At 52.4% G+C, this 14,036-nt stretch overlaps 2 protein-coding genes across 2 annotated transcripts in view; one reads left to right on the forward strand and one right to left on the reverse strand.

The window, feature by feature from the left end:
- Positions 1 to 10,682, reverse strand: part of TMEM50A (transmembrane protein 50A) — a 92,895-nt gene extending 82,213 nt beyond the window's left edge. Inside the window, exon 1 of the mRNA XM_069875294.1 lies at positions 10,670 to 10,682. The gene's annotated coding sequence lies outside the window, so the exon portion shown is untranslated. The remainder of the gene's footprint in view (positions 1 to 10,669) is intronic.
- The window catches only part of RUNX3 (RUNX family transcription factor 3), a 41,590-nt gene continuing 36,610 nt past the window's right edge, over positions 9,057 to 14,036 (forward strand). The window contains exons 1-2 of the mRNA XM_069875260.1: positions 9,057 to 9,341; positions 10,629 to 10,785. Coding sequence (XP_069731361.1) covers positions 9,072 to 9,341; positions 10,629 to 10,785 — 427 coding nt within the window. The 5' untranslated portion in view covers positions 9,057 to 9,071. The remainder of the gene's footprint in view (positions 9,342 to 10,628; positions 10,786 to 14,036) is intronic.

Here is a 14,036-nt window from a genome sequence, read left to right on the forward strand (position 1 = left end):
CGGAGCAGCCCTGCTGCCAAATAACATCACCTGGAGTCATTCATAGAAGTGAAACTAGTGAATAATTGCAAAAAAACCAAATGAATCTGGGGAAAAAAGTGTGAGCCTTCAGGACAATTTGCAACAGGAACCAGGGGCCAGTTTTCTCAGAACTGCTTTGCTGTAGTTGAGTCGTTGGCTACAGAGTTTGAGGTTGCTCTGTGTCGCTGCTGGAGGTTCTTCGCTGTTTCTCCTGCAGGTTCATAGAATGATGGAATAGTTTGGGTTGGAAGGGACCTTAAAACCCACCCAGTTCCAATCCCTGTACAATGGGCAGGGGCACCTTCCATTGGATGAGGTTGCTCAAAGCCCCATCCAGCCTGGCCTTGAACGCAAAGTCTGATGGAGATGGCAGAAATCAGGGACTGATCACATAGGGATGATAAATACCTTGCTTAGGAAGAGCTGGCTCTTATTTTTTGTGGAAAATGGCCAATATGTTGCATTGACAGAAATGTTTGAGGTGCAGACAAGGCACTGGCATTGCAAAATAGCTGCCAGCGAGCCCAAACCTCATCTCTATCTTCAGCCTTGAGACGTAGGATAGGGTTAATGAGCTGGGGGTGCTGGTGATCTCACAAGGAAGCTTGTTGAGGAGCATCCCAAACGCAGTGAGCCTGGGGTGAGAACTGAATTCAGAGATCTGCCTGTGGGGCTAAGCAAGCAGCTGTCCACAGGCGACCTGTGTGCTGCCAGCCTCCTATTTGCATTTCTCCAGCTCTCCTCTTCCTTTAAATATGAGCTCAGGGGGCTTTTCCTAACCATTCTCTTGCAGGAGAGCAACTACCAGCCACCCTGAGCTGGCACAGCTCTGCAAAGCTTACCTGCCTGCAGACAGGTGGGGAAACCCCTCGCATGGATGAAAGCTGGTAGATGAAGCACGTTTGTAAACCACACATTTAGAAAGCGCCTCTTCTGATCTGCCTCCCTCCCAGCCCGCCAGCTCTGCCTCTATCAGGGCTCATGGGGTAACCACCTTGGGGGAAAGATGGGAAAAGGGAGGAGAGAAGGAGATGCCCAAGCCAGTGTCGCTGCAGCGTGCGGATAGCTCTCCCATCACAGGCTGAGGTTTAGAGGGGAAACCCTCCACCTTCATCAGGAGGAAATTCCAGGAAGGGCTTTGGAAATCCAGCAAAGCTGCTGCAAGGCATCTCTGCTGCCCTGTGGTCAGTGTGTGACAGCACGACCACGTCATCTTCTTTGGAGAAAGATGCAAGTGATGCAGGAGGCGATGATGGAAACACATCAGTGCCTGGGTAAAGGGGTGTCTGGGGCTCTTGAGCCACCAGGGTGACTGGGTTGGGTTTCCTTTGCGATGATGTCCCACAGGATAATTAACCAGATACAGTGCTTGCACTTACCTGTAGAGCTTCTTTTGCTGAGATGTGACCTTAAGATGCTCTATCAGACCTGAACCAAAATGGAAATGGGAGTTCTGTGATGCCAGGACCTGTCGCAGGCAGCTGCACCCTGGTGGGGACAAACACCCATTTCTGCCCCCAGAGGGGTATTTGCAGGTGTCGCAGCCCTGAAGCAGCAATAGATAAACCTTTAGCCACAGTTTTCTAGCAGATGGGTGTCCTTTGCAGGCAGGTGAGAGAGTGTGGGGGAATGTGAGTGGTTCCTGAGGTTCGCTTTCTCCCCCTTCACATTTGATTTCCCCACTGGGTGGGTGCAAGACTCTTCTCAAGAGCCCCTGCAATCTCCCTGCTGCCTTGCAAACTTCAGTGTAGCAAAGCTCCTGTTTGATACCCAGCATCACATTTGGACCAAGATGTAGGGAACAGCAGTGGGAAATGCTCTTTAGGAAACCCCATTGCACGTTCAGCAGTCGTATGGGGACAGGAGGCTCATTTTCCCACCCCGACCAGGGATGGGGACAAGCCACGGGGCAGCTTTGTCACTGCACGGCTGTTTCCTGAGGCAAGAAATGGCTTTCTGCAGCCTTTTCGTGTTGCAAGAGTGCTTTGCTCAGCACGTGCAGGAGGATTTCCCTGCGCCCTGGCCCTCGGCGCTCTGCCCAGGAGCCCTTCCGTGACAGCAGCTCCTCAGAGTCCCTCTCCTTGCAATTACAAATCACATCATGTTTTTCTGCATCCACCCTGCTGTACTTTTCTTGTCATCATGTGCCTTTCGGTTCCTCTTTTCGCCATCCAGACATTTCCCCTTTTTCTTTCCTTTGGAATTTTTTTTATTTCTCCCCCTGTCGTGTTTTGGGTTTTGAAGGTCTCAGCACCACCCAGGACACTGCCCGGGGCCCTGACACTCAGTCCCTTCCCTTGTGGCTTCAGCTCCAGAGGTTCCAGAGAAGATTTTTCCAGGTGTCCCAGGACCCCCATGGAATGCTCACCATAGAATCATGGGATGCTTTGGGTTGGAAGGGACCTCAAAGCCCATCCAGTCCCACCCCTGCCATGGGCAGGGACACCTCCCACAGGATCAGGGGCTCCAAGCCCCATCCAACCTGGCCTTGAACCCCTCCAGGGCTGGGGCAGCCACCCCTGCTCTGGGCAACCTGGGCCAGGGCCTCCCCACCCTCACAGCAAAACATTTCTTCCCAAGATCCCATCTCAATCTCCCCTTTCTCAGCTGAAAACCGTTCCCCCTTGTCCTCTTCCTGCCCTCCCTGATCAAGAGTCCCTCCCCAGCTTCCCTGGAGCCCCTTTCAGCACTGGAAGCTGCTCTAAGGTCTTCCAGAGCCTTCTCTTCTCCAGGCTGAACAACCCCAACTCTCTCAACCTGTTCTCCTGTGAGAGGTGCTCCAGCCCATCTTTGTGGACTCCTCTGGACCCACTCTAACAGATTGATGTCTTTCCGTAACTTCAACCTTCTGATGTGCGGAATGGACCCTTTGCTGATATCTCCATGCAGGAAGAATCTTCATTCCCCATATGCACGAGGCATTGCAGCCCCCTAAAGCTCCTTCAAACCCCTCAAAAAGAGGGAAACTCCCATGAACTTGAATAGCTCTGAAAAAAAGCCCAGTGTTTCCAGTTGTGTTATCCACCTTTGGGCATTTTTGGAGGGGCTCAGATGTCCTTAGGTGCTCCATAACCTTTACATGAATAGTTCTTTTTCTCTGCATAAGCACATTCTTAAAGGAGCGTTGGGCTTTCATTCTCCACTTACTTCAACCGTCGCACTTCTCTGTTCACTTGTTTAAATCAGGCATAAAGCTCTAACTGTTCTTTGAATATTTATGACTAGTTTTTATCTCATGCCATGCATACAAAACATACTTGATTTCTTTCCTAAAAGTTTTTTCAAGTGCAAAGTTTTAAAAACATGTGGCTTTTATTGCAGGCAGGAATGAATAACAGCATTCCACCAGTAACCACATTAAATGGAACAGTAATATTCATATGCGTAAGGGCAAAAGCTGCCTTGTTTCCTATTTGCAGTCGAACTCTGAAATTAATTAAAAACTAAAAGGATCTGACAGTCATTAGGATCTTTTAAAAAGGAGTGGAAGTGGCAGATGGGACCCACGCTCCAAAAAGCTCAGCCACGCTATCAATAGCACAGAGGATGTGAGCCCTGAACATGCTCCTCATTGTCGGGCTGTTGTGGGGAGAGGAGAATCGCGGTCCCGAACAATGAAGAATGGCACTTTCATGACTTCAGGATTCACGTCAATCGCACTCGTGCTCCTAAGTCACTTCACAGCTTTCGAAAACCCCATCTCATCCCATCAGCGCCGCACACGCTCGAGTATTTGTGCTGCGCCTGGACTGCAGGGCGCCTGACAAGGTCTGGTGCCGGGAAAGTCTTGGACACCTCCAGAGATGGAGCATCCACGCGCATCCCTTTGTGCGTTATTTAGAGAGACAATAAATCCCCTGGCAGCAGCAGAATTGCTCTTGATTCACCCCCATGTCTGCACTTGGGGCTCACTGCTGTGACCAAGGATGAGTTCGTGGGCACACACAAGTGTGGGGTGTCTCCTGGCGGTGCTCGTTTAAGTGAGGACTGATAATTAAATGCACTGGTATAAAATAGAGAGAACTGAGGGGACTGGCAAGCCCCAAAGCCATAGGGAGAATCAGCGAACCCTTCTCAAGTCGTGATATTCTTTTAGTCATTCAAGTCATAGAATCATAGAATCACCAGGTTCGAAAAGACCCACCAGATCATCGAGTCCAATTATGGTGATGAAACCAGGCATCTAGGTGGGAATGCCCAGGGCGGTGGTGGCGTCTCCATCCCTGGAGGAGTTCAAAAAAAAGTGTAGACGTGGCATCTGGGGACATGATTTAGTTGGCACGGTGGGGTTGGGCTGATGGCTGGACTGGATGAGCTTAGAGGTCTTTTCCAACCTTAATGATTCTATGATATTGCTTTTGCTTGGGGGCAGCATTTCATGGCAGGATCCAAAACTCTTGCTCAGAGTCGCCTTCTTCCTCTGCTGCCCCTGGCTGCCAGGGCTTCACACGCAGAGCACAAGGCGAATTTGAGCAGCTGTGGCTCCTGTGGGATTAACGGATGCCCTGGATCAGGACTTGGTATCAACTCCCAGCCCTGGAAGTGGATGCTGGGAGAGGTTTCCCTGCTGCGGGTGTTGCCCAAGCCCAGAGCAGAGCCTGGTGCAGCCCTGCTGGAGTCGTCAACAGGCCAGTCTTGCAGCTGGTCCCCTCCCAAGCGCAGGCTTCCCCTTGATTTATGTCTGGGGCAGCCACTGCCTTTTCTCCTCCCCAGTTTCCCCTTATTTCTTCCCCTGAGCCCCGCAGCTTCCTCCCGCAGGAACCTCTGCCTGCAGGGCCCGTAATTGCCCCGTGGGAGCCCGCTGACGCTCAGGGGTTAAAAATTGTCACCATCGTGTATACCCCCTCGGACCCAGCATCTGTTGTCTGATTTATGAATGAATAGCACGCTCCCTCCCTGCGTGCTGCTCTCAGATCCCCTTCCCGTAACTACAAAACAGATCCAGACACCCGCCTGGCTCTACTGAGCGCCGTGCTCCTGAGAGGGCTGAGGCAGGGGTGGCGATGAATTTTTAATAGAAAGCTTCCTATAAGCCTCTGTGCTCGCTTTCTTGCCGTCCAAACAAGAGGCTCGGCTGCTAAGTAGAGGCTCAAATGAATTAAGAACTACAGAGGAGTCTGTAAAAGAAGTAATCCCAGTGAGTAATGATTTAAAGAGCTGCTGACCTCTCTGCAATGTGAGCAGTAGCTTTTAAGTATTCGAAAAGATGCCCATGCAAATCCTGAGTCTTAGACTCTATTCACCTCCTCTGGAGCGCAGGGAGGGTGATGAGATGTAATATCCACGTGACGATGTCTCCTGGTTGCTGAGGACCAGAGCAAGTGTGGGGATTGCCCCCTGATTGAGACTCTGAATCCTGCTGTGCTGGAAAGGATAAACCAAATGAAAGATAATTCACGGTACCGTGGGTACCTGTAGCTTGGGGATGGCTTGGCTTGCTTGAACACCTCTTTGCAGAAACAGGTGATGGGTCTGTTTGTTGGGGTAGCACCTCTGGGGGTCACCAGCCAGTTTGGGGAGCTTGTTTGCCACTGCCCTGTGTTTCGGGTCTCATTTTATGTCTGGGACTGGCTTTGTACTCATGAAGAGAAGTGCAGGGCCACATAATGAGTTATGGGGGCGAGTGTGCATCCCTTACCCTGTGGTCAAGAGTGCAGGGAAAGGATGAGGGGGAATGGTTTTCAGCTGCAAGAGGCGAGATTGAGATGGGATCTTAGGAAGAAATGTTTTTGCTGTGAGGGTGGGGAGGCCCTGGCCCAGGCTGCCCAGAGCAGGGGTGGCTGCCCCATCCCTGGAGGGGTTCAAGGCCAGGTTGGATGGGGCTTGGAGCCCCTGATCCCATGGGAGGTGTCCCTGCCCATGGCAGGAGGCTGGAGCTGGATGATCTATAGGCTCCTCTCCAACCCAAACCATTCCATGACTCTAAGTGATGAGATATCCTTTCCAACAGGTTGCTACCAGTATAAAAAGGGATTCAAGAACTGCACAGATGGCAGGGCTGTGGGCCGAGACTGCACAGATAAAAGAAAGGCAGGGGATGTAAAGCTGAAGACAAGTGCTGCGCTGCAGGGAAACAGCTCTGTCCAGTTGGGACCGAGCCCAAAATCACCTAATTGGGGCTTATAGGATGGGGCAGGCGGCTGTGGCAAGACTCCACCTGCCCTGTGCCCACCCTGTATGGCTGCAGGGATGAAGCTCAATGACACCTGCGAAGCTGCAACTTAGTGACACCTGTGGGGTTGCAGATCAGTGACTCCCATAGAGCTGCAGCTTGGTGACACCCATGGGGCTGCAGCTCAGTGGGGAGGGGGAGCAGCAGTCTGAGTTTTGGGGGTAGCGGGGCAGTGGTTGGGGCTATGGAAGGGGGGGCAGTGGTCCAGGCTGTGGGGGCTGGGGAGCAGCAATCAGGGATGTGGGGTTGGGGGGCAGCGGTTGGGGCTGTAGGGGGAGGAGGGGCAGCGGTCGGGGATGTGGGGTTGGGGGGCAGCGGTCCAGTCTGTGGGGGTTGGGGGGCAACGGTCTGGGCTGTAGGGAGGGGGGGCAGCAGCTGGGGCTGTGGGGTTGGGGGGGTTCAGTCTGTGGGGCTGGGGGGCAGTGGTCTGGGCTGGGGGGGTGGGGGCAGCAGCTGGGGCTGGGGGGTTGGAGGGGTTCAGTCTGTGGGGCTGTGGGGCAGCGGCTGGGGATGTAGAGTTGGGGGGCAGCGATCACAGATATGGGGATGGGGGTCAGAGGTCCGGAATGTAGGGTAGTGGGGACAGCAGTCTGGTCTGTGGGGAATGGGAGGAAGCGGTCCGGGCTGGGGGGCTGGAGGGCAGCGGTCTGGTCTGTAGGGTGAGGGGGGCGGGGGCAGCGGTTGGGGATGTAGAGTTGGGGGGCAGCGATCACGGATATGGGATGGGGGGTACCGGTCCGGTCCGCCCCGTCGAACCCGCCCCGTCGCGGAGCAGCCCCGGCGGAGCCCTAGCGCCAACTAGCGGCCACGCCGCGCACTGCAGCTCAGTCACACACTGCCCCCCCCCCAGTGTCCCCCTCCGGGTACCAGGATGGGGGGTACTGGGATGGGGGGTACCGGGATGGGGAGGTACTGGGATGGGGGATACCGAGACAGGGACGTGAAAACCCCACAGCAAACCCCACCGCGGGGCCACAGCAAATCGTCCTTACGCCCTGCTCCAGTTTTTGTGGGTGTCGTCCCCCCCAAGTTGAAAAGGGGGAGGAAAATAGGACTAAACCCGCTTTCAACTAAAAAAAAAAAAAGAAGCAGGATTTGAGCTCCGGGAGCTGCCCCACACGCGGGTTGGTGTCCCCCGGGGCTGGCTCTCCTCGAAGCTGCCCCCAGACCCGGCTCAACGGCCCCGGGGGTCCCGGCGCATCCACCCGGTGCTCTGGGTGTCGTGGGGCGTTGCACCGGGGAACCTCTGCTCCTCCTAGTTATTTTTTTTTAAACACCTATTTTTGATTTTATTTTGTGGCTTTTCTGGCTCTGGCGAGGAGCGGGGTGCGGAGCCCAGGCTGCCCCGCAGCGCCGTTCCACTAATTCGCGGAGGAGCTTCAAGAAAAGGAGAAAGAAAAAAAAAATCAGTCTTGGGGGTGGTTTTGTTTGTTTGTTTTAAAGAAAATCGCGTTTCACACGGCGGAGCAGGCTCCGCTCCGACGGGGCATCCCGGTTCCTGGGTACCACGGGCAGGGAGCTGAGCCTCATCGAGAAGAAACTCCTGCTCGCCCCCCGATTTCGCTCCGTCTCGGCGATGGGGGAGCCGCGGGAGCCGCTTTCGTTGTGTTCCCGCAGAACCGGGAGTCGGGGGGGAGATTTGCTTCGCTACTAATTTTCTCGCCAACGATTCCAGCCGGAGCCACCGGCCCAGCCCGCAGCCGCGGCCCCCGGAGGAGCTACCGGGGGCACCGGGGAGGGGGGCGGGTTTCTTGTTCTTAACGGAGGAGTCGGAATTGGAGGTGGGGGGCGGCGGTTTGAGCCCAGGCTGAGCCGACCCGGCGGGGACGCGGGTGCCGGTGCCGCCCGGTGCCGCCCGGTGCCTGCCCCGTCCCGCTGCGGCTCCGGGGCACGGGCAGCTGCGGCCCCGAACCAGCCCCATATCCCCCTAAACCCCTCTGGTAGCACCGGCTGCGGCCCCAAACCAGCCTCATATCCCCCTAAATACCTCCGGTAGCACCGGCTGCGGCCCCAAACCAGCCTCATATCCCCCTAAATCCCTCTGGTAGCAGCGACTGAGGCACAAACCGGCCCCATCTCCCCTCAAACCCCTCCGGTAGCACCGGCTGCAGCCCCAAACCAGCCTCATATCCCCCTAAACCCCTCCTGTGGCAGCGGCTGCACCCCCAAACCAGCCCAATTGAGCCCCAAACCCCTCCGGTGGCAGCGGGTGAGGCCCCAAACCGACCCCATGTCCCCTTAAACCCCTCCGGTAGCAGCGGCTGCGACCCCAAACCAGCCCCATCGAGCCCCAAACCCTCCGGCAGCAGCGGCTGCAGCCCCAAACCAGCCCAATCGAGCCCCAAACCAGCCCAATCTCCCCCCAGACTCCTGCGGCTGCGGCCCCAAACCATCCCCATCGCGCCCCCAAACCATCCCGCAGCGGCTGCGGCCCCAACCCACCGAGCCCCGACGTGCGCCCGCCCCGCCGGAGGTGGGGGGCAGCCCCGAGTGGGAGGGGGCGTGGTTTATTTAATCCCCGCCCACCCCCGCAGACCCCGCTCTCCTATTGGCCCCCTCCCGGTCGGCCACGCCCCTTCCCCGCTCAGGCCACGCCCCCCGCCCCCCGGGAACCCGCGCGGTGGGCGGGGCCAACCCCCAAGGCTCCGTCCCCATTGGCTCCGCCGCCCTCGCCCAGCGCGGGGCCCGCCCCCCTCCCGGGGCCGGCGCTAAATACGGTCCCGGGCGGCGCGGCTGCTGCCACTTCGGGAGCCTCTTTCGGCAGCCCAGCCCGCGACGTGGCTCCTCCGCCGGGGCTTCCCCCTTTCCTCGGTCCCTCCTCGCCCCCCCCGGGTCCCTCCTCGCCTCCCCCCGCCACCCCCCGACGGCCGCCGTTGTGATGCGTATTCCCGTAGACCCGAGCACCAGCCGGCGCTTCACCCCCCCCTCCACGGCTTTCCCCTGCGGTAAGATGGGAGAGAACAGCGGGGCGCTGGGGGCTCCCCCCGCCGCCCCCCCCGGAGCCCGGGGCCGCCCCGAGGTCCGCTCCGTCGTGGATGTCCTCGCCGACCACGCCGGGGAGCTGGTTCGCACCGACAGCCCCAACTTCTTGTGCTCCGTCCTGCCGTCCCACTGGAGGTGCAACAAGACGCTGCCTGTCGCCTTCAAGGTAAGCCCCGAGCGCCGGGTTGGTAGCCACGGGGGCTACCGGCCACCGGCTCGCTCGCCCTCCGCCTCTTTGGCTTTAACTCCTGACATCAGCGTCGAGGGAGCCCGGTTTGTTATTTTTAATCAAGTCTCCGCGTTGCCCCGCGGTCACAGCGTCTTAGATATTCCGTACAGTTAGGAGCTTTGAAGTGTTAATGAGAGTGGAGGTTAATTGCCTTTGCTGGGAGACGGGGAGAGAGGCAGGGGAAGATTTAATCTGAAATAAAAAAAAAAAAAATTAAAAGAAAAAAAAAAGAAAGGAAGAAAGAAAAAGAAAGGAAAAAAAAGAAAAAGAAAAAAACAAACAGGAAAGAAAAAGAAATAAAGAAAAACAAAAAAATAAAAAAAAAACCAAAAAAAAGAAAGAAAAAGAAATTTTAAAAAAACAAAGAAAGAAAAAAATTAAAAAGACAAAAAAAGAAAGAAAAAAATTAAAAAGAAAACAAAAGAAAGAAAGAAAAAGAAATTAAAAAGAAAACAAAAGAAAGAAAGAAAAAGAAATTAAAAAAGAAAGAAAAACAAGTTAAAAAACAAAGAAAGAAAGAGAGAAAAAGAAATAAAAAAGACAAAAAAAGAAAGAATGAAAAAGAAATTTAAAAAAACCAAAAAAGAAAGAATGAAAAAGAAATTTAAAAAAGAAAGAAAGGAAAGGAAAAAGGAAAAGAAAGAAAGGAAAGGAAAGAAAGGAAAAGAAAGAAAGAAAAGGAAGAGCTGAAGAGCTTGCACAGGACTCACTGACCCGACGGGGCATCCCCAGGCCGGGCAGCCCCGAAATATCCGCGGGGGGAGCCTGGCCGGACGGTAGAAGGGCCCGAGGAGCCTGAAAAGGGCTCGCGAATCGAATTCTCTGAGCGCGGGGAGCTCGGTCCCGGCGGGGATGCCGGAGGAAGTTTGCACACCGGGTTCCGCAGCTCTCGGAGCTGGGGATGCTGCTCCCGGGCAGCACTTGGAAGGGTTTATCCTTTTTGGGTCTCTTCCAACCTGGTGATTCTATGATTCTATGATTTTTTTTTTTTTTCCCTAAGCCGGCTCTCCCCGCGCCCTCCAATTAAACAAAATCTCTATTCCCCGAGCACAGCCTGACCCTCTCGCTCCTTTTCACATTTTTATTTTTTATTTCATTTTCCCCTGCGACTTTCCACCCTTCCCCGGGGGCTCGGGTCACTTTTGCTTTTGGGGATGGGACCGTGGGGCAAGTTTGAAGTCCAACAGGGAGTTTTTTAACCTCAAATCCTCTCTCCTGCCCCAGGTCGTAGCCCTGGGAGATGTTCCCGATGGGACCGTGGTGACCGTGATGGCAGGGAACGACGAGAACTACTCGGCAGAGCTTCGCAACGCCTCTGCCGTGATGAAAAACCAAGTAGCGAGATTTAATGACCTCAGATTTGTGGGGAGAAGCGGCAGGGGTAGGTACCGCCCGGGAAACGGTTGGCCTTTTTCATTATTATTTTTTGAAGAGAGAAAATTAGTTTTGTTTTATTTCATTTTTGGTCTTATGTTATTTTTTTTCTCTCTCTTATGTTATTTCTTTTTTATTTGGTCTTATGTTGTTTCATTTTTTTTCGTCTTATGTTGTTTCATTTTTTTTCGTCTTATGTTGTTTCATATTTTTTTGTCTTATTTTATTTCGGGGTTTTTATCCTATTTTATTTCAGGGGGTTTTGTCTTATTTCGCTTTTTCCTTCTTTGTCTTACTTTATTTTGCTTTTTCCTTCTTTGTCTTATTTTATTTTGCTTTTTCCTTCTTTGTCTTATTTTATTTGGCTTTTTCCTTCTTTGTCTTATTTTATTTGGCTTTTTCCTTCTTTGTCTTATTTTATTTGGCTTTTTCCTTCTTTTTGTCTTATTTTATTTCGCTTTTTCCTTCTTTTTGTCTTATTTTATTTCGCTTTTTCCTTCTTGTTTTCCTATTTTATTTCGGTTTTTCTTCTTGTTTTCCTATTTTACTTCATTTTATTTAATTTTATTTTATTTTAACGGCGTATTTTTGGCTGGCCGGTGGTTTCGTTGCTTCGGGACTGAGCTTGTCGTGTAGGGAACTGCTCCAGCCCCGAAGTGGTTAGCGAGGAGAGGGATGCGGGAGAGGGATGCGGGAGAGGGATGCGGGAGAGGGATGCGGGAGAGGGATGCGGGAGAGGGATGCGGGAGAGGGATGCGGGAGAGGGATGCGGGAGCCGGCAGCTGAGCCAGGGGGTTTCTCTCTCCCGATGTGTCGGGAAAGGGTGGTGCAAGGAAATAAAAAACGGGGCAGGCAGCTCCTCTCAGGTGCCGCAGCCCCAGCCCTTCTCGAATTTATCCCAGCGGGATGGGCTCGGATCGCAGGGAATGCGCTCAGGAGCTAGAACCCACCTGCTTAAAAGGGGTGAAAAATCAAGTGCTCAAAGGAAAATATTCACCCTGCGCTCAGCACAAAGGGTAGGAGCGCAGAAAGGTTCGTTTCCATCGGGAGATGCTGGAGCATCCCCCCTTTTCTCTTCTGTAGGTTCCTTTTTGGGGAACATTCCCCCATTTTCTCTACTGTAGGCGCCTTTTTGGGGAAGATTTCGCTGTTTTCTCCACTGTAAGTGCCTTTTTGGGGAAGATTCCCCCGTTTTCTCTACTGTAGGTTCCTTTTTTGGGGAAGATTCCCCCATTTTCTCTACTGTAGGTACCTTTTTTAGGAAGTTTCCCCCATTTTTTCCACTGTAAGTGCCTTTTTGGGGAAGGTTCCCTTGTTTTCTCCGTAGAAAACCAGGAGAGACGTTCTCCCTTCTGGCCGTGGCGGTTGGTTCTATCTTTCAGCTTTAACCGGGTCGCTCTGCTGGCTTTTTCAAATCAAACTGAAAGAGAAATAGGAGGAGAGAGACATAAATTCCCTGAAAATCCCAAACGGCAGAGGTGTCTGGAAAAGCCCTGCCTTCCCTTCCCTGCTCTCCATCCCTCGCAGCCCTCTCCTACCTGAATTCCAAGCGTCTAAATAAAATTTCATCACCAATAAACACTGCAGACTGAAGCACTCAATTGTTATTTAAAACAAAAATAGGAATACGGTATTTTAATGGCCATATGGCAGCATTTTTTTTCAAAGGCTTCGAGTACATAAGCACGATGTCACATATATTTTGACTTCTCTGCATTAATTAAAAGCAGTGATGTTGGGGATTATTTGCATGTAATAACTGTTTACTTGTTCCTCTTTATGAAACTTGAATAGTTTACATTCTTTCATACATTTCCTTTTTCCTGTTGGCTCCTTCTCCGTCGTGCAGTTTCTTTAAAACTCTCCACTTAACTGGTTGCAGGTTGATGGATGGAAAATGTTTTTCTTTTATGAATTAAGCTTTCATTTCTGTAATCAATTATTCTCTTTGGCTCTTGTATTTTATTTTCTTTTTTTTTCATCCTCCTTACACAAATTTCCAAAGTGAATGCAACCCAGTCTCAGCTTGACTCTTGGATTCACTATTAACGTTCCTCCTCAGCATCTCAAGCTCTGAATTAACAGCAGTTTACAGTCTCAGAAAGCATTTGGTCTCCTTCCTAGGGCAGAGTCCTGGTAAAAACTCATTACAGCAGTGGACACATCCCTGCTGCCTCTAACAGGCTTTGGAGCGAGGAGCACAACTCAAATGATGGTTGTTTTTAATTTATATATTCTGTGGGATGAGGCTTTGTAATATTAGTAGAGAAATAACCCCACTGGGGCTCTTGGGGCTGATACGAAGGCAACAAATTGGGGTTTTCTTGTGTGTTCGGTTCCTCGTGTACAGCCAGAAGCTCTTTCAGACCTATTTAGTGTGTGAAAAATCATTTCTATTGCATTTTTATTCTGCGTGTCACGCTTGTTTTCCCTTGTTTGGCTCAATTTCTGAAAGCGCGAGGCTGGTTTCGTTTCTTCAGACAGAAAACTGGATTCGAGGCGAAATATTTGGTCGGAGCAGAGCTCGGTGCGGGTGTGAACATTGGTGTAAATGTGACGTGTGGGTGAGGGCATCTGTAAGTGTGAGTAGCCCGAGCTGCAGGAACCCTGCAAAACCTGCAGCAGCCAGGCTCTTGCTTAGGAAACGTGAGCCGAAATGGGGTTTTATTTTTAGTATTAACGCGTTTGGGATCATTTCTCAGCACTGTAAGCTGGGAAGAGCAGGTTCTTTTGATAGGAATGGTTGGACTCGATGATCCGATGGGTCTTTTCCAACCTGGTGATTCTATGATTCTTCTCCGCTCCTCCAGAAATACCTTCTCCCTGTGCAAGACAAAGGGAGGTGAGAAGATGCAGTTTCCCCGCTGTGCTCTAAATAAAAAAAAATAAAAAACACCCTAAACCCCCTTTTCTGCTCGGATTACGCTGTATAAAATCAAAACCAAAGCCAGTGGGATGCTGCGATGACAGCAGTTCCCCACTGTCTCCTTTTCCCAGCTGGAATTCCACCCCCGCCCCGAGCATCCCCAGGTGCTTCCAAATCCCCGCAGGAGCTGGGATCCTGCTCTAAGCAGGCAGTGAACCCTGGCTGAGGCAGGGTGGGAATGAACAACCTGGCTTCCTGAGAAGGTTGGAAATGAGTAAAAATGTTGCTGAGTGATAATTGCCATTTTCGAGTCATGGGAGTGTTTTCTGAGAGATGTTCAGAGGTGCAGAAATGGCTCGGGCGACTCCACGCTGTGGCTGAGCTCCCGGGAG

Source organism: Phaenicophaeus curvirostris, chromosome 23, assembly GCF_032191515.1.
Source record: "Phaenicophaeus curvirostris isolate KB17595 chromosome 23, BPBGC_Pcur_1.0, whole genome shotgun sequence".
NCBI lineage: Eukaryota > Metazoa > Chordata > Aves > Cuculiformes > Cuculidae > Phaenicophaeus > Phaenicophaeus curvirostris.